The following is an 18,829-nucleotide window of genomic DNA, read 5'->3' on the forward strand; positions in this document are numbered from 1 at the left end:
AAGTTTTGGTTGTGATCCTGTTTTATCACAGGAATGTGACAAATTCTTCCTAAATTTTAGATTGTCCCTTATCCATCGATAAATTATTATAAATATGGAAAACCTTGGCTTGAAGTCTGGGTGACTTAGGACTATATTTTTGCTATGGCTTTGCAGTTTCAACGTGTATTCAGATCGTTGAGTCCCAGAGCTCAGCAGTCATGAGGTACTGTTTGAGAAACAGCCCAGCATCATCACTTAGGTTACACGGAACACTTACTGGCAGCTCACTTCTCATTCAAGTCAAAATTTGAGTAGTTTGATGCATGGTGATTATCATGACTGCAGTAGAGTTTTTTTCCAAACAAATAACGTTAAAAAATCTAACTTCACAGAATCTTATATACTTCTTTGTTCATATTATTTTTGTAAATTTAAGAATAAGAATCATTAGCAATCTTCTGTGGCTTCCTGAATTAAATGCATTCTTTCAGGGAAGATTGATAGCCCTTAATTTAGAATAGTCCTTCCAGGAAAGAAATAAAAAAAAAAAAAAAACATTGAAATAAAAATGTTGTAATAATCAAACTCATTCTGAAAATGTACCACAAATAGCAAATATTTTTGAGAACATGGAGAAAAGAGAAGCGTTGTTCACTGTTGGTGGGAATGTGAGTTGGAGCAGCCACTGTGAAAAACAGTGTGGAGGTTCCTCAAAAAACTAAAGATAGGGTCACCATATGGCCAGCCATTACACTGCTGGGCATGCAGTCAAAGAAGACAAAAGCATTGATTCAAAAATATATACGCACCACTGTTTTCATAGTAGCTTATTTACAATAGCCAAGATATGGAAGCAAACTAAGTGGCCAGCAACAGATGAATGGAGAATGTGTGGTGTATGTAAAAGTGAAGTCGCTCAGTTGTGTCCGACTCTTTGCGACCCCATGGACGGTAGCCTACCAGGCTCCTCCATCCATGGGATTTGCCAGGCAAGAGTACTGGAGTGGGGTGCCATCACCTTCTCCGATATCTGTATCTGTATCTATATCTATATACAATGAAATACTACTCAGCCGAAAAGGAAAGAAATTTTGACATTTGCAACAACATGGATGGATTGGAGCGTATTATGCTTAGTGAAATGAGTCAGACAGAGGGAGACAAATACTATCTGATATCACTTACATGTGGAATCTGAAAAATGAAACAAACGTGAATATAAGAGAAAAGAAACAGAGTCACAGATATAGAAAACAAATTAGTGGTTACCAGTGGGGAGAGAGAAAAAGGGAGGGGCAAAATATAGGTAGGGGATTAAATGGTACAAACAACTATATATAAAATAAATATTGTACAAACCCCAGGAATATAGCCAATATTTTATAATAACCATAAATAGAGTATAACCTTTAAAATTATGAATTGCTATGTTGTACATCTGAACTTTATATGGTATTATAAACCAACTATACCTCAATAAAAGTGTAATGCAACTGACAGTGACAAAAGGAAATATGCAGAGTTAAGTCTTTTGAACTACATTCCAAACTTGGTTACCTTTTTCCCTAACAATTTTTTAGGATTGGATCGCTAATCTTCATGAGCAACAAGGATATTTTAAACATAGTGAGTGGCTCAGGTACTAATATCTGCCATTACAGGTAAGCAATTAAGAAGAACACAGGCTTCGATTTGGTTTTTATTGATGTAAAGTAGTTCTTGCCAGAATGGTGACTTCAGTCAGGGTATTATAGAGTCTTGGATTGCACAGTGTAACCTGACTGTGAAAACAGGTGATACATGTTACCAGAATAATACTGTCAGAAGTGGAGTGGATAAGAACGGTTTTCTGATTTATGAAATTTCTACTAAAAATGTTGTATTACACAAAAACCAACTTCATTTGTTAGGGGGACCAGTAATATGGAGACTTTGGTTCTAGAGCATACAGCATATTAATGCTTTAATATACCCCTCCTTCTCCTGACAGACTTCCCTGCTGGCCCAGCAGTAAAGAATCCACCTGCCAATGCGGGGGACGTGGGTTCAATCCCTGGGTCGGGAAAATCCCCTGGAAGAAGAAGTGGTAACCCACTCCAGTATTCTTGCCTGGAGAATCCCATGGACAGAGGAGCCTGGTGGGCTACAGTCCCTGGGGTCGGAAAGAGTCAGACGGGACTTAGCAACTAAACAGGAACAACACTGCTCCTACCAAACAGAAATGACAGTTGCAACATAAAAGTGGAAAGCCCACAAGACATATCGGGGCTTAAAACAACATAAGCATCTCCGTGGAGTGGATAAAAATACAGAGCAGTTGGCAGGAACTAAACCTATCGGCCTATTGGGCTCTGGGGTTTGGAAGGAATTCACAATGAGCTCCTGGGGGTTAGAGCCATGTCATGCTTTGAAAGTTATGTTCTTAAACTCTGACTACTATTTCTGATTGTTTTCTCATAGTTTTCTGTTTTTATTTTATGGTGGTCATATCTTCTTGAATCTCTGAGGGTAATAATTAAAGGTTGGGTGTGTGAGAATGTTTAATCTTTATGGCTTTTTTGGTTTCTAACTATTACTATTTATTCACACTGTGCTTGGCTGTTTATTTGTCTTGGATTTTTCTCTTTTATGTTGCTTGTTTTCCTCATATGTTGTTTGTCTTAGGTTGTCTGTTTAGCTATAAGAATGTAGTACTGTGAGAATAGTGTGGGTTCCCACTGATGTTACTTTTAAGTAGATAAAAGTGGTGTGGTTTTCTTGTAATTCTCTCTGTAGTGGGAAATTGTACTGGAGCATCTGTGCTTGGGTGTTAAGTGCTAGATTTCAATCTAGAGTGAATGGGTAGGGAGCCAGTCAAATGCCAAAGAAGCAGAATTTACCTTGGATTGACATTCACACTAGATGCCTTTAAGTTCTCCTGCAAGGTTCTGTTCAATTTTGAAGAAAAGAGTCCCACAGGTTTTTGCAGGAGGGAAAACTCTGGCTACCTGTCTTCTATAGATAGGATGGAAGAAGTACCTCTTCCCTCCGGTGACTGGTGAAGAGGTAAAGGTATTTTTCAGGATATCGTATTTCAGAAGGTTTACAGCAGAGTACACTGTTTGAAAAGAATTTGGAATTTGAGTCTCCACACTTGCTGGTTGTGTGATTTTGAGCAAATTACTTAAACTCATTATTTCAGTTTTCTCAATTGTAAAGTGGGAGTGATGGTTTCTTCCTTATAAAATTATATTACACAGAATAAAATGTTTCATATGTATAATATATAGCACAGAGGCAGACTAACCATTAGATAGCAAGTTTAGGCCATGAGCAGAATGGGGGCCTCCCAAAAGAGAAAAATAATTAGGTAATAATTAGGTAAAAGTATTTAGTATTTAATTTTTCAAGAGAAAATTATTAAGTTCATCATATTGATTTTTTTTTAAAAAAAGCTTATTTGTATTTTCTTACATTTTTAAGAAGATGCTTTTTGAGACCTCGCTGCTGTCTTATGTTGAATTACATATTGGGATGGCACCACAAACGTCTCAGTGCTTAGCTACTTGAAGGATATTCATCTACCTCTGATCTCCTCCTTTCCCTCTGGCCTCCATCTTGGACGCCACCCAAACACAGAAACCCAATCATTTTACTGAACTGAGCATGCTCAAATATTTAATACCTTTGTGCTGATATCCTTAGAAACTAGCTTTGGATTTATAGTGAATTTTCTCCTGAAATAATTCAAGGTCATTCATTCCTGTGGCTATTTTGTTTATTTTTCACCTGGGTCCTCTCAGCTTACATTTTTCTATATTGTTCAGTGTTTCATCAGACTCACAGACCTTAGTGACTAATGGGCTTTTCTAGTGTGGGGTTAAAAAAGACTGTTAAAAAAAAAGTAGACAATCACAAATGCATAGGTGGTAAATTTTAAAAAATATAATGGTACTCACAGGTATCCCCCTGTTTGATATTCTCGTTACAGAGTCAAACTGATGCACTGCAAAGCACACCAGGTAAGTACTCATGGGAACAGACTTCTGGAAAGTTGTCCGACTCCATGTATCATCCACCGACTCTTCTTTCTATTGAAAGCAAAAGATAATCTTTTATTTATAAAACGATCAATCATGGACAAGACAAACAAATAGTTACTCTAAACCTGGCTTTCCAGTGAGGAAAAAAAAGCTTGTCAGAGCTTAATGGTAGAAAGAAATTTTACCCCTAAATGGTGATGTTGAAAAGACTGGAGGAAAATTCATTTTATTTTTAGTACTGTGAGAGTGTGATTGAGCTATATACTGTATGAGGTTTTCTTAGGGAGAGATTCAACTTTGTGATATAAACTAGACAGGAGTTTATCTTTCTGCATTAAACACAAAATCCTGACCATAATATTTGAGCATGCACTATGACCCCTTAATGGAGAATAGGCTAGTGCTCACTCCAGTGTTCTTGCCTGGAGAATCCCAGGGATGAGGGAGCCTGGTGGGCTGTCATCTATGGGGTCGCACAGAGTTGGACATGACTGAAGCGACTTAGCAGCAGCAGCAGCACACAGGTCTTGCACACAGGAAGAACTAAGCAGGTATTTGCTAATATGACTACATGCAAGAGGGCAATAGCTGTGCCAGGCATAGCAGGAGGTCAGGATGTCTTTTCCGTCTCTGGTTGTCTCCATCAGAGACCTAAGGTATGGTCACTAAAGTCACTGCCTTGGTTACCATGGAGAGAGAAGATTGTTTTACTTGCTGCAGCTACCAACTCCATCAGTCTGTTTTTCTGTCCATGCCACTTTGCCTTCCTCACTGCCAATCACCAGTCCTAATACTTCATCCATGAATACTTGCCTAATTCCTGCTGCCCATTGTGTAAACACTTCCACATGCCCTGCAGACACCCAGTGAGTCACTCTACAGTGGGAAGCTTTAGACAAGGATTAAGAGAGGGAGGCTGCATTAGAGCTTGATGTGCTTGTAGAGTGGAGAAGGCAATGGCACCCCACTCCAGTACTCTTGCCTGGAAAATCCCATGGACGGAGGAGCCTGGTGGGCTCCAGTCCATGGGGTCGCTAAGAGTCGGACACGACTGAGCAACTTCACTTTCACTTTTCACTTTCATGCATTGGAGAAGGAAATGGCAACCCAGTCCAGTGTTCTTGCCTGGAGAATCCCAGGGATAGGGGAGCCTGGTGGGCTGCCGTCTATGGGATCTCACAGAGTTGGACACGACTGAAGCGACTTAGCAGCAGCAGCAGCAGTGCTTGTATAGAAGAGTTGAAGCCCCAGCAGTTACTCTATGATAAAAACCTAGTAGCAATTCTGATCCCCTAAGGCTATTCACCCTCCTCCAGGGCTAGTTTCTGGAACTAGGTGAAGGTGAAGAAGTGTGTACTCAGCAAGACAAAAAGGTAAAAGTTTGCTTTCTTCCTCGTCCCACCCTCACTTTATCTGTTCCATGCCAAGAATCCTGACTGCATTGTACTCTGACCCAGTCGTCTGGATCAGTGTGTCCTTTGAGTTCATCTTTTCCTCTTTCTTCTCCAGTCAAAACCCCCAGTTGCCTAAGAGTCTGACACTAGAAGAAAATTTGATAAGCTTACATTAACCTTTTTAAGCTTACATTTACTTTTTAACCTTAAAGCTTTTGTTTGCTTTTTTGAGGAATATTTGTAATTAAAGAGGATGATTTCAGTGATCATATTTCAGATAGTGGATCAGAAAGATCCACGTTCTTTTCTGGTATCGGGTAGGTATCTGCTTTTCTGGTATTGGGTGCTGCTGCTGCTGCTAAGTCGCTTTAGTCATATCTGACTCTGTGCGACCCCATAGACAGCAGCCCACCAGACTCCCCGGTCCCTGGGATTCTCCAGGCAAGAATACTGGAGTGGGTTGCCATTTCCTTCTCCAATTTTGGTATTGGGTAGGTGACAATTATATCTAAGGATGAGCTTCACCCTTTTACATGTCAAAGATATAAGGCATAATTAACCTTAACCTTGAGGTAATGATACTGTGTTACCCAGTATAGGGTTGAGGAGCAGGAACAGAGGGAAGAGTCATGTTAATAATTATACAAACAGAATTTATGGTAGCCTGTTTTTTTTTGTTTTTTTTTTTTTACATTTAATGAGTACTTCTTGTTCACTAGAATACCTATGGGCATGGTGATCCCTGGAGTTGGTAGCTGTACTGCAACATTTAAGTGATAATTTTTTTGTAGAAGCCTGGTGGGCTACAGTCCATGGGATCTCGAAGAGTCGGACAGGACTGAGCGACTTCACTCACTTTTTTTGTAGAAACCAAGATGACTAGGCCCCTGAGTATTTTAAAATCTTTAATTCCATTCATTTGCCTTTAATTTGTCATGATTAGGGGATTCTTATTGGAGAAGGAAATGGCAACCTACTCCAGTATTCTTGCCTGGAGAATCCCAGGGACAGAGGAGCCTAGTGGGCTGCAGTCTATGGGATCGCACAGAGTCAGACATGACTGAAGCGACTTAGCAGCAGCAGCAGGCAATTCTTTCATTTAAGCAGAGCCTAGCTGACATATGTCTACTGTATCCATTCTTGCTTAGAAAACCCAACATGGTATTTTGACTAGATTGTAAAATCTTGAATTAAAGACTTCTAGTACTCAAAGCGGAGAAGGCACTGGTACCCCACTCCAGTACTCTTGCCTGGAAGATCCCATGGATGGAGGAGCCTGGTAGGCTGCAGTCCATGAGGTCGCTAGGAGTCAGACGAGACTGAGCGACTTCACCTTCACTTTTCACTTTCATGCACTGGAGAAGGAAATGGCAACCCACTCCAGTGTTCTTGTCTGGAGAATCCCAGAGATAGGGGAGCCTGGTGGGCTACCATCTCTGGGGTCACACAGAGTCGGACACGACTGAAGTGACTTAGCAGCAGCAGCAGTACTCAAAGACAAGAGGTTGCCCAAATGTATTTTCAAGCCTCTAAATAAGCTATTAGAGCACATTTATTTTAGAATTCAGTAGGTTCTCTCATAACAAATTAGGAAATTTACCTGATATTATAAACAAACTATCTGCATTAATTTTAAAAGAATTTAAAATACTCACCTCCACTGGCATATTCGAAAGCGCCTTATATTCTTTGGAGTGGACAATGGATATTGTATACGTTGCCTTTTTGTTGGGCTCATCAAAACAAGGGAAGGATTTCCTGGCATCTGTTGGTTCATGATCAGTGGCTGCTATGCTCCTTGGAAACAAACACACAAACAAAATATATGTTGCCTCTTCTGACAGCCTCTATTCTTACAGAAAACAATCAACTATGTAATCAACTCTTGCATTTCTTAAAGCAAGTGTCCATCCAGAAATCTATCAAATAGTTGTCGAAGTCTTTACTGGAATTTTTAGGTTAACAAATGAAAATTCAGAAACTGCTTTGGGCATTTTATATGAATAGTTAAGTATTTTGGTCCCATAACTAAAAATCTGTGATGAGCAAAAATCAATCCAATTTATGTGCTATCATTCTTTCCATCCTACAGCTATCAAGTGACAAGTAGATAAACACAAAGCCAAACTCCAAGGCGTGCTTGTAGCTGTCCTTGTAAGTGTGAACAGCTGTGTTCTGTCATGGAGTAGAGGAGTATATTCTGGAGTCTACAGATCCTGTCCCTAATAGCACATTCTTTCTTACTTATGTTACACCAGGGACAAAACCCTTAGTTTCATTTCCATGCAAAGCAGTCCCTGAACAACCTCCCAGTGAAGCAACCTTTGGCCAGATTTAAAACCCTTTTTGGAAAGAGACAGTGTTCTTTTATGGCTCTAACTAGGCATATGCGTTATTAAACTAAAATGTTACTTTATAATCTTTCCATCATTTCAAAGTGGGACTATTTTTTTGAGTAATTGCTCAAAAAAAATCAATGAATATATACTTTTTATATGTAGTTATAGTACAGTAAGATTGTACATTTGCTCACTTGAAGACTAAGCAGAGTACAAAGTGTAAAATAGAAATGTTGACATATTCATTAATAATTTGTATAAGAAAAATATTTTGTGCTTCAGAATTCTCCAGGACTAATTGGAGGTATTTCATAGAGAATAACAAATTATTACATCCTTCATTCATCCAATAAATATTTGTTGAACCCACTCTTTCATATTCAGACACACACACATTTACCAGGTATCATTCTACGTACTGAGGAAATAACAAAGAATAGATAGACAAGGAGAGTGATAAGAGCTGTGTAGGAAATAAAACAAGGGAAGTGACAGAGAATGACCCAGGAAAAGTGGTGGGCAATATTAGGTAGAATAGTCAGGGACAGTCTCTTGCAGTAAGTGATGAGAAAACCCCAGATAGGTGAAGATTAAGGAAAATATGTTTCTTTATGAACAACAAGTGTATAGTTGCTAAAGTGGAAAAGAATTTACTGTGCTTGAGGACCTGAAAGATGTCCAGAGTAGCTGAAGTACAGGGAACTGGAGGGACTAAATGATCAGCAGAGGCCATGGTAAAAGTCTGCACTTTATTTGGATTCAAGGATGCAATATATACATAATTTATCTAAAAACTAATATGTCATAGGTCAACATTCATCTACAAGACATTAAAATATTTTTGAAGTTCCTTTAAAAACCCTCTGGATATAAAAATTACTTGTTAAAAACTTAGCCAAGAAAACTAATCTGTGAAAAATAAAACTGGAAAAAGACTGTCTTTTGGGATACTATTGACTGACGGGGACAACTTTCTGGGATGATTGAAAAAAATCTATATTATGGGGTGTGATTAACAAAGATGTGTCCATTCCTCAAAATTCATTAAATTAGTTCCCATTAGATTTGTGCATTTAATATATATAAAATCTATCTTAAAATAACTGTAGATCAATATTCAGTTCCAGTAAGTAGATTTGGATTGTTGCAGTGATATGAATTAATGAAAAAACAAACTTTTCTGTGTTCTGAGCTTGAGTAAATGAAAAAAAAAAAAAAATGAAGATAACAGAAGGCAGGTTTCTCACTGTTGGGGAAGAGAGTTATAAATTTCTTTTAAAAAAGAAAGGAGACTAGACCTTGATACTGAACTGTAACTGAAGGATCTGTGTAAATTCAATGATTTTTTGGTAAATATGTAAATGGATATAAAAATATACAAGACATGTATTTCCTATCTTTGTCTGCTGAACAGGACTAGAAGAAATAACACACGTGTAGCAGTGAGCACTGGACAAGGAAATGGCAACCCACTCCATTGTTCTTGCCTGGAGAATCCCAGGGACGGGGAAGCCTGGTGGGCTTCCGTCTATGGGGTCTCGCAGAGTTGGACACGACTGAAGCGACTTAGCAGCCGCAGCAGCAGTGAGCACAACTAGTTCCCCTTCAGTTCAGTTCAGTCTCTCAGTCGTGTCCGACTCTTTGTGACCCCTTACCACTCTCCAATAAAAGGAACCAGAACACGTCACAAAAATTATATCAATGCTGTGGTTTATGTTAGAAAATGTTCTGTACTTAAAAAATATATACTGAATGTGAAGAGGTAAAGAGAGACAATGTTGCAAATAGTCTAAAGAGAGAGACAGAGATGTGGGGCTGTGGGGAAGAGAAAATAGGACAAAAAGTAAACCATTGGTTGTGTTCCTACAATTCCTTGTATTATTGTTGTAACTTTCCTGTTAAGTTTAAAATTATTGCAAAACAGAAAGTTATCTAAAAAGTCCCAGTATTACTGATTAGTTTTTGTGATGATAACAGTTTAACTAGTCAATTGAAGTTTCTAACACCTGAGACTGTTAAGTGTTAGTAGCTCAGTCGTGCCCGACTCTTTGCGACCCCATGGACTGCAGCCCACCAGGCTCCTCTGTCCATGAGATTTTCCAGGCAAGGATACTGGAGTGGGTTGCCATTTCCTTCTCCAGGGGATTTTCCCAATCCAGGGATCGAACCTGGGTCTCCTGCACTGCAGGCAGATTCTTTACTGTCTGAGCTACAAGGGAAGCGTGAACCTCAAATACATCAGAACATATGGAAACCTATACACTTTCCCAGAGTACTGAGGGTTTATAATAAGATGCATTAGCTCCAACTCCACGTTTAGTCAGCTGCTTTTTTCTTCTGAATTCTTCTGGATTCTGATTTCTTTCTCAGACAAAAGAAAAGGAAAAGTTACCCTCTGCAAGAATGTTTCAGTTTAGTCATATCTCAGAAATAAGCCAGCCCACTAGTTTGGGAATATGAGAGAGAGAGAGAGACCGTGTGTGTGTGCACATGTGAGCATGTGCGTGTGCATGCACCTTCATGTGTGTGGGAGGTGACGTGATGAAGGAGTAGAATAATACTGTTCTAAGCAACAGCCATTGGGTAGGTTTTCAAATACTTGGTTTCAGTGTCTGTGCTACAGTGTGTACTCCTAAGCATCTAAGAGAAAGAAGAATTTTCCATCCTTTAAAAGAGATTGTGCTTGGTTGTAGGGGAAAGATGCCTTATTAGATTACAGTACATCAGAGCCTACCTTTGGAAATGGAATGGGACGGTATTGGTGAGATCTCTGTGTGGTATGCTTGATCCATGTTGGTGGTCCTGTCAGCAAATGTTAATTACAGCAAGTCCCACTCAATCACAGTGATCTGGACTTACACTGGTATACATATAGTGACATTCATCAACCAGAAGGGCTACGAAATGTGGATTTTTTTTGTTTGTTTTTTAAGTTCAGAGCCTATGTGATTTTATGGGGAAAACCCTCTTCTAAAAGTAAAAATTCCTAGATTCAATGGACAGTCATTCAGATAGGATCATTAGAAAACCATTAAGAAATCAGTGATCTTAAATGACACCTTGTACTAGTTGTGCTTAATATGTATCTGTAGGCCATTACATCCAAAAACAGGAACACGTTCTTCTCAAGAGTACATGCAATGTTCTTCAGGATGTAGTTAGGCCACAAAACAAGTCTAAACAAATTTAAGAGGACAGAAATTATATCAAGCATTTTTTCTGACTACAGCATTATGAAACTATAGGTATCATTTACAGGAATAAGAATGAGAAAAAAACACAAACAGGTGGAGACTAAAAAACATGCTACTAAAAAACCCCCAATATTTCAATCAGGAAATCAAAGAGGAAATCAGAAAATACCTTGAGACAGTGAAAATAAAAACTATCTAAAGTCTATGGGATATAGCAAAAACTGTTCTAAGAGAGAAGTTTATAGAAACACATGCCTGCCTCAAGAAACAAGAAAAGTCTCAAATAAACAACCTGAAAGAAAAAGAACAAACAGAGCCCAATGTCAGTGAAAGAAGGAAATAATAAAGATGGAAAGGAAATAAATAGAACCTAAAAATATAGAAAAGATCAAGAAAACCAAGAGCTGTTCCTTGGAAAGATAAACAAAATTTATAAATGTTTAGCCAGATTCACCAAGAAAAAGAGAGAGGACACAAATTAACAAAGTAAGAAATGAAAGAAGAGAAATTATAACCAATATAACAGAGATTAAAAAACATGAGAGAATATTATGAACAGCTATAAAGCATAAAGCAATAAATTGGACAACCTAGAAGAAATGGGTAAATTTCTAGAGACATACAATCTTCCAGACTGAATCAGGAACAAATAGTCTGAACAGACTAAAAAAACTCCTGGCAAACAAAAATCTAGGACTAGACAGCTTCACAGGGGAATTCTACCAATATAGAATATATATATATATATATATATATATATATAAATAGAATATTCTCAAAATATTCTAAAAAAATTAAAGAGGAGGGAACACTTCCAAATTCATTCCACAAATTCATTCCACAAAGCCAGCATTAATTTGATACTGAAAATAGGCAAAAACAGTACAAAAAAGAAAATTATAAGCCAATATCTCAGATGAATATAGATACAAAAATCTGCAACAAAATATTAGCAAACTGAATTCAACAATAAATTAAAAAGATTAGACACCATCATAAAGTAGGATTTATTCTAGGGATGGAAGGATGGCTCAAGATCCATAAATCAATCAATGTGATACACTACATTGACAACAGGAATACAAAAAATACAAATAATAAATGTTGGTAAGGATGTGGAGAAAACGGAACTCTGGTAAGACTTTGGAGGGAATGTAAATTGGTACAGTCACTATGGAAAGCAGTATGGAGGTTCCTCAAAACAATAAAAATAGAACTACCATATGTTCCAGTAACTTCAGTCCTGGGTATTTATCTGGAAAAAAAGTGAAAACACCAGTTCGAAAAGATAGATGCACTTCAATGTTCATAGCCAAGATATGGAAACAGCCTAAGAGTCATCAACAAATGAGTGGAAAAAGATGATGTAGTGTGTGTGGATACAGTGAATGTTGTTCAACCGTTAAAAAGGATGAGAGCCTGCTATTTGCAACAACAAATACAACAAAACAGAAACAGACTCACAGATACAGAGAACAAACTAGTGGTTACCAGAGGGAAGAGGGAAGCAGGGAGAGGCAAGACAAGGGTAGGGGATTCAGAGGTGTAAACCACTATGAATAAAACAGGCTCTCAGGATATATTGTACAGCACAGGGAATATAGCCAATATTTTATAGTAACTTTACATGGAGTATAATCCATAAAAATATCGAACTATAAACCTGAAACTAATATTATAAATCAAGTATTCTTCAGTTTTTTAAAAAGACCTTATTTGTATATGCTAAATTCCACCAGAGTTACTAAAGTTTTCTAAATATATGCAAATTTGAAAACAATGTGTATGAGCTAGCCGTACAAAACCATTTCGGACAATGACTTCTTTGGAGAGGTTTTATTTAGCAATAAAAGCTTCTTTTTAAAATTAGATGAATTGTTTTGCAAATTTAATGGAAAAAGCCTGGCTAATCACAGTATGTTTAGGAGTAACTCTTGGGTATGTCCTGAATAATTATAATGCTAGGCAAATGTGCTGAGGTAAAGCGTTTTTCTACAGGGGCCTCTCCACGTCATGTTAATAAGTCACTTACTAGACCCAGCCCATTAAAAATATAATTCTGTGTTGCTTGTTAGTTTTACAAAAAGGAAGGCATTCCTCTGACTTCTCTGAGTGCGTGAGATTAAGGTAACCTCAGAGAAAGCTGAAGGGAGAGGAAGTGACGATGCAAGCACCAAGCCGTTCACTTGGAATCAACTTAAAACAACTGCTTGACTGCCTCATAAATCATCTGGCACACTGTTTCCAATGAAGACTCTCAGGCTACGTTCAGTTGTTTAATAACTTGAACCAGCAAATGAACAGCAAGGTCTGGGTGAAAACTTAAACAAAGGACTTCTGATGCAGGTGAGGCCGCCACAACTAAGTATCATTGCAGACTTAGTACAGGGTTCCAGAGTTAAGTACGGGAGCTGATCGGTGCAAAACAACCCATTTAGATTATTATCCAGACTCCAACCTATTTTTATGGTGGTTTGAACCAGTTAATTATTTTAATTTATTTGCCAACAGCTCTTTTTCTAAGTGGAGGATACTCAAGTAAAATTTCTTTTTGTTTCCTTGCTTCCGACATAAAGGAAATTACTATGCATCCTGCAACAAGTAAACAAGGCCTCCCCCCACCCCGCCCCCACCAAATCTGTTCTTTATTGATAATGGGCATACCCATAACTTGATGTATCAATCTAAGAATATAATGACTAAACTGACATACAGTTAAAATTTCAAGATCAGAACTACAGTGAGGATACATATCCATGTGTGAGGATATCACACACATACACACGCACCCTTAATTATGACCATCCCACTGATTTCTTTTCTGCCATGTTTCCATTTAACTCTTACATCTTTATCCCAAGTCCTAACCTTGTGCTTCAGATTTATTTATGCAGATGCCTTCTAGACATCTCTTCCTAGGTAAGTAACATTCAGCACATCTGACACCAAACTCATGACCTCCCCTTCTAAACCTGGTTCTTCTATTTCTAATATCAGTGAAAGGTGGGCTATCAGATCAGACTTCTGGAGCATCCTTGATCTGTAACTTTAACTCATCTCTTCCCCATAGCCAGTTAGTCTGCCAATCCTGACTATGTTCCTCCAGACCGTTTCCTTCATTGTATTCTCTTCTGTCTGTCCTGAAGTCACTGTCCTACCTGATCCTTATCTCTTTCCTGGATACCTGCAGTTTCTCTCATATACTCATGTATAGATTTAGTTCTTTTCTCCCCATGTAAATAGTCATGGGTTAACCTTTTCTGCATAATGCTTTTCATTATTTAATTATCCTTACTTTTTTTCCCAATGGGTTTTCCAGACTTATCTCTAGATAGCATCTTCAAATAAACCTCTCCTACAAAGGTATTTCTTCTTCTTAATCTGCTTTTTTGACGTAGTGCCTTTCCTTTTTGCCTGCTTTTTACATTACTTGTTACTGCCTATTGAAATCCCACCATTACATCAAAATTCAGCTTCAATCCCAGAAATACTGTTGTTTTTCAGTCGTGTCCGACTCTCTGCAACCCCATGGACTGCAGCACGCCAGGCTCCCCTGTCCTTCACTGTCTCCCACAGTTTGCTCAAACTCATGTCCATTGAGCCAGTGATGCTGTCTGTCTCATCCTCTGCCAAAACCCCAGAAAACCCAAACTGAAAACTGTCCTTCTTTTAAGTTCTTGTTGTAATTCCTATCAATTCCAATGATTCTCAGTCCTTAAAGTATGAAGATGACATTCCTAAGTCAAAAAAAGAGATTTTACCAGCTCCTCTTGCCTTTGACATGAGATGGGGAGAAAAAGAACCAGAAGAAGTTTTCCATGCTTAGTGGGAAAGTGAAGGTGTCGTTGGTGGAAACTGGATTCCTCTACAGGAAAGAAGCTGTGGCGATGGATCCCAATATTTGCCAGAGCATGCTAGTCATGTGACAGTCTACATGAAAATGCTTCTATATATTCATTCAATAATAGTTAAGTTCTCTCTGTGGGCTAGGTTGTGAACAAGAGACACACAGAGACCCTACTCTCAGGGACCACGGAAGATTCCACAGTCATGTGGTTGGGAAACGGCATACTGTGGCAGCTTCTAGAGGTTTGTCATGAACTTTATCATATAAAAGTCTCTGAAGAGTCCCACCATTAAAAAAAAAATCATTTTGTATTCAGTATTATTTCCCAAACAACCTTGGCCACAGAATAACTCCTCTGCTTTTTTCTGGCAATATCTATGAATACCTTCATGCAACTAGAACTCTGTGGAACTGATAATTAGGAAATGCTGTATAAGAGCAATCCAGATGTAGAGAAGGAAATGCTGAACCTTCGAGAGAAGGGAATGTTGTTATGTACTTTGGAGATGTGAGTAGAGGGGAGCTCTGAGAAGAGAATAACTGGGAATTCTATGTAACTGTTGAGAGTGTTAAGATGGTTTAGTGGTGTGGGCAGGAAATCATTCCAAAGATTTCAATCCTTTGAAGTGGTTTTCCTCAGACCCAAAGGAACAGACCAGATGGTAGAAAAAGTGGCTGTCAAGTTTCTCAAACTTTCTCCGCCCAAGCCTCACTACAACTCTGTCCCCAGTGAGATGGTATGGTTATTATAGCTAGGGAACTCTGAACTGGTTCTACCTTCTTCTCCAAGTCTCCATTTGCCTCTGAATTTTGACAGAAAGAAGCTCAGATAGTTGTCTCCTTTCTGTGAAGTCCAAGTCTCAGTTGTATTTACAGAAATCAAGTAATTTTGGTTACTATTGAGTGCACTTAGGTTTAGTTTGCACTGTGGTTCCAACAGTAATATCCCATACCACACATACTCAATCCCAGAGTTAATTTTACGATAAGGCAGAAAAGCTAGAAAATATAATCTTGACAGTATACATAAAAATGTATTGCTCTGATGGCATTTGAAACTGTATGAGCATCAAATATTACAAAGTTCACTATATGATATGAAAAAGAATGCTGCTATTCCCCCTGAACTCACTGTTGTGGCTCTTCTCTGCATTTTGTAGATGAAATCCACTGGAGACCTGCATTGTCAAAACGTTATTCACAAGCTTGAAAGAAAACAATACATTTTTCTCATATGCTTGAAATATTTCATAATAAGAAAAACAAAAAGTATTCCATTGAGCCTAAATGAGGTTACCGAGTATGTGCCAGAATCGTTCCAAAACTATGAATGCAGTACAGAACTGGCTGCATCCTGTGTAATGTGAGAGCCTCAACTGCTACCAATGAAAACAGACAAACTCGGGGACACCAGTCCTCCAAGGGAGCCTAACTGACCACTGGCCTTCCCCCACCTTGCTGTCACTTAGTATTTCAGAGTATTTTCTCAACTAAAACAGCTAAGTTTCAAAACATCAGCTCTCAAGTGTATATTTTATCATAAAATTAACTCATATGGTAAAATAATCCAAAGAGTTATACTTATGAAATACATAACAGAAACTTATGAATGGAACTGTGTTCCTTATTTTTTGCCTTCCTATAGTGTATAGAATTTTTATAAAGTATTTTGATGGCTTTACTCAGATGCAATTTTTGTTGTTTTCACAACCCAAGAAGCAGTTTTAAACTCTTAGCAATAATCATTTAAAAGTTTTGACTTGTTTTCACTTTACACTAACAGATTTTTAGAATCTCTTGAAGGTAGATATTCTTTAGAGGTAGATATATCTTTAGATATTCCTTTTCCTCTACCAAATTGCAAACACTTAAATCATTTTATTGTTAGAGAAATAGGTACTTTATTGTTTGTGAAAATGTAATTTGGAACATATTTGTGAAAGTCAGTTTGGAGATACATATACATAAGTACATGCACATGTGTTATATATGTGTAGATGTGTGTATATACACACACGCATATGCTCATACATATTTTGAGCCAATTTCCTAAGAATTTTCTTGTAGAAATATGAGAAAATATTATTCCTAGTTTTTTAAAAGGCTGTTTACTACATTTTATAGGTGTTTATAGGTAAAAAAGTGGGAGCAATTTAAGCACCCAAATCTAATGGGAAAGTTGAATAAATTACATTATATTCATATCATGGACTATCATGTATCCGTTAAGTCATTTGCAGAAAAACACCAAATAACATGGTAAAGTGTTGATATATTGTAAAAACATGTTACACAACACTATATAAAGCATAATAATGCTATGTATGTGTCCAGAAAAAAATGACTAGAAAACTATCTGCCTAAATACTAACAATTACTATACTTGAGTGATGGGGTTATAGATGGATTTTTTTTCTTATAATTTTTTTGCTTCTCGAGTTTTCTGTAGTGAATGTCTCATTAATATATTTTATGAAATAACTAACCAAAATAAATGTTACAAGTTTCTTGACATATTTATACTTTGACCCAGCAATTTTATTTTTCAGACTACATCCTAATATAAGGAAATACACTGTAAGTACACTTACAGATGTACTTACAGCTTTGTTCTTTCTGACTTGTTTATAGTAATAAAATACTGGAATCTACTCAAATGTCTAGCATTAGTGAATTGGTTTTAAAAAATAACAATGCATTCATGCAATGGAATATTGCTCAGTCTTTAAAATCAGATTCTTGAAAATATTTAATAAATGGAAATGCTTACAATATATTCAGTTAAAAGGCATATGGATAGAGAGATAAGTAGAGATAATTTAATTACAATTTTGATTACCTAAAAAAATTAGAATATCCATTAGCATGTTAACAGGGCTTACCAATGGATGGTGAAATTATTTATACGTTCTTTTGATTTCCCTTTTTATAATTTCTATGCTTTCAACATTTGTAATTTTTATAAACAGAAAAATATGTAAACAATAAAGAAACTTTATTCTATAGTGTATAGAATTGTTTTATTGCTAGTAATATTAATATATGCTATCTATATAAACATGATCCCTCCAAATATTTTTTCAAACTATCATTTCTAGTCTACTCAGTTTAATACTATACCACACAATAAGAATGTTGAAATATTTTATTGTAATCCCTTGGTCTTTCTGATAAACAGCAGGTAGCATTTTGACCTAAAGATTTGCTTTGCTCTATAAAATGCTTCAAACAACATAGGGATATTCAGAGGGCTGGCCTTAAACTTTCTCTAAACAGTGACATAAGGTTTCTTTTTTTTTTTTTTTAGAATATAAATACTTTTTATTGTATATACCAAGTTTGATTGAGTGTCAAAGATTTGCTTGTACGTTTTTAGTTGCCAGCTTTAGTTTGAGTTGCCAAAGTTTAAGGTTTCTCCATTCTTCACTTGTTCAGAATCTAAGTAGGTAAAAGTCAAAACAGTTTCAAGTTCAGTGGTGCCTCAGGTGTAACCTTCCTCTTCTGATGCAAGAACCATACCCACAGGGTGAAGTTTTTTTAATTCATTGAGAGAGTTTATGTCTTTGACATAGCTCTAAGTAATGGCCTCTGACTAAATGAAAGACAAGTAACTATTTGTCTCAGGGAATGCAAATATATATATATAGGTGTACTTGGAGGGCTCTTTGTGTGGGGATATTTTTATGTCTTTAATTGCTTGATATATCTTTTTTGTCACAAAAGACTGAGCATAACTACTGCATACTGCATGATAGATAATAAGCCCAAAGATTTATCCATGTGCTGCTACTGATGCATGGACTCAATGAGTATTTATTGAGTAAAACATAGTTCTGGCCATTTGAGATAAAAAAGACACAGCTGTTCCTTTCTTAAGTGAAAACACAAAGACAGTTACATGAATTTTATATACTCTTTTTCAATGTTTAGTCTCCAATAAAACAAAAAATTATAATTGATATTTACTGATTTTCACTTAAATTTAGTATGATATCATTTTAAAAGTTCAGCTTAAAATCATTGCCATATAACCCACAAATATCACCAGTGA

At 37.1% G+C, this 18,829-nt stretch overlaps 1 protein-coding gene and 1 long non-coding RNA gene across 11 annotated transcripts in view; one reads left to right on the forward strand and one right to left on the reverse strand.

Annotated features, from left to right (window-relative positions):
- Positions 1 to 18,829, forward strand: part of LOC113894026 — a 124,848-nt gene that overhangs the window by 92,976 nt on the left and 13,043 nt on the right. For 9 of the 10 annotated variants that reach the window (XR_003511443.1, XR_003511442.1, XR_003511444.1 and 6 more), the window contains one exon: positions 3,953 to 3,983. This is a non-coding gene — a long non-coding RNA (uncharacterized LOC113894026). Of the gene's footprint in view, positions 1 to 1,562; positions 1,644 to 3,952; positions 3,984 to 18,829 lie in introns of all 10 variants that reach the window. The other variant, XR_003511441.1, reaches the window with a different exon arrangement.
- ENPEP (glutamyl aminopeptidase) overlaps positions 1 to 18,829 on the reverse strand; it is a 78,963-nt gene that overhangs the window by 58,836 nt on the left and 1,298 nt on the right. The window contains exons 2-3 of the mRNA XM_027543833.1: positions 7,054 to 7,195; positions 3,921 to 4,052 (exon numbers count right to left, since the gene is read on the reverse strand). Coding sequence (XP_027399634.1) covers positions 3,921 to 4,052; positions 7,054 to 7,195 — 274 coding nt within the window. The remainder of the gene's footprint in view (positions 1 to 3,920; positions 4,053 to 7,053; positions 7,196 to 18,829) is intronic.

The sequence above is a fragment of the Bos indicus x Bos taurus genome, chromosome 6, assembly GCF_003369695.1.
Source record: "Bos indicus x Bos taurus breed Angus x Brahman F1 hybrid chromosome 6, Bos_hybrid_MaternalHap_v2.0, whole genome shotgun sequence".
In the NCBI taxonomy this organism is placed as follows: Eukaryota; Metazoa; Chordata; class Mammalia; order Artiodactyla; family Bovidae; genus Bos; species Bos indicus x Bos taurus.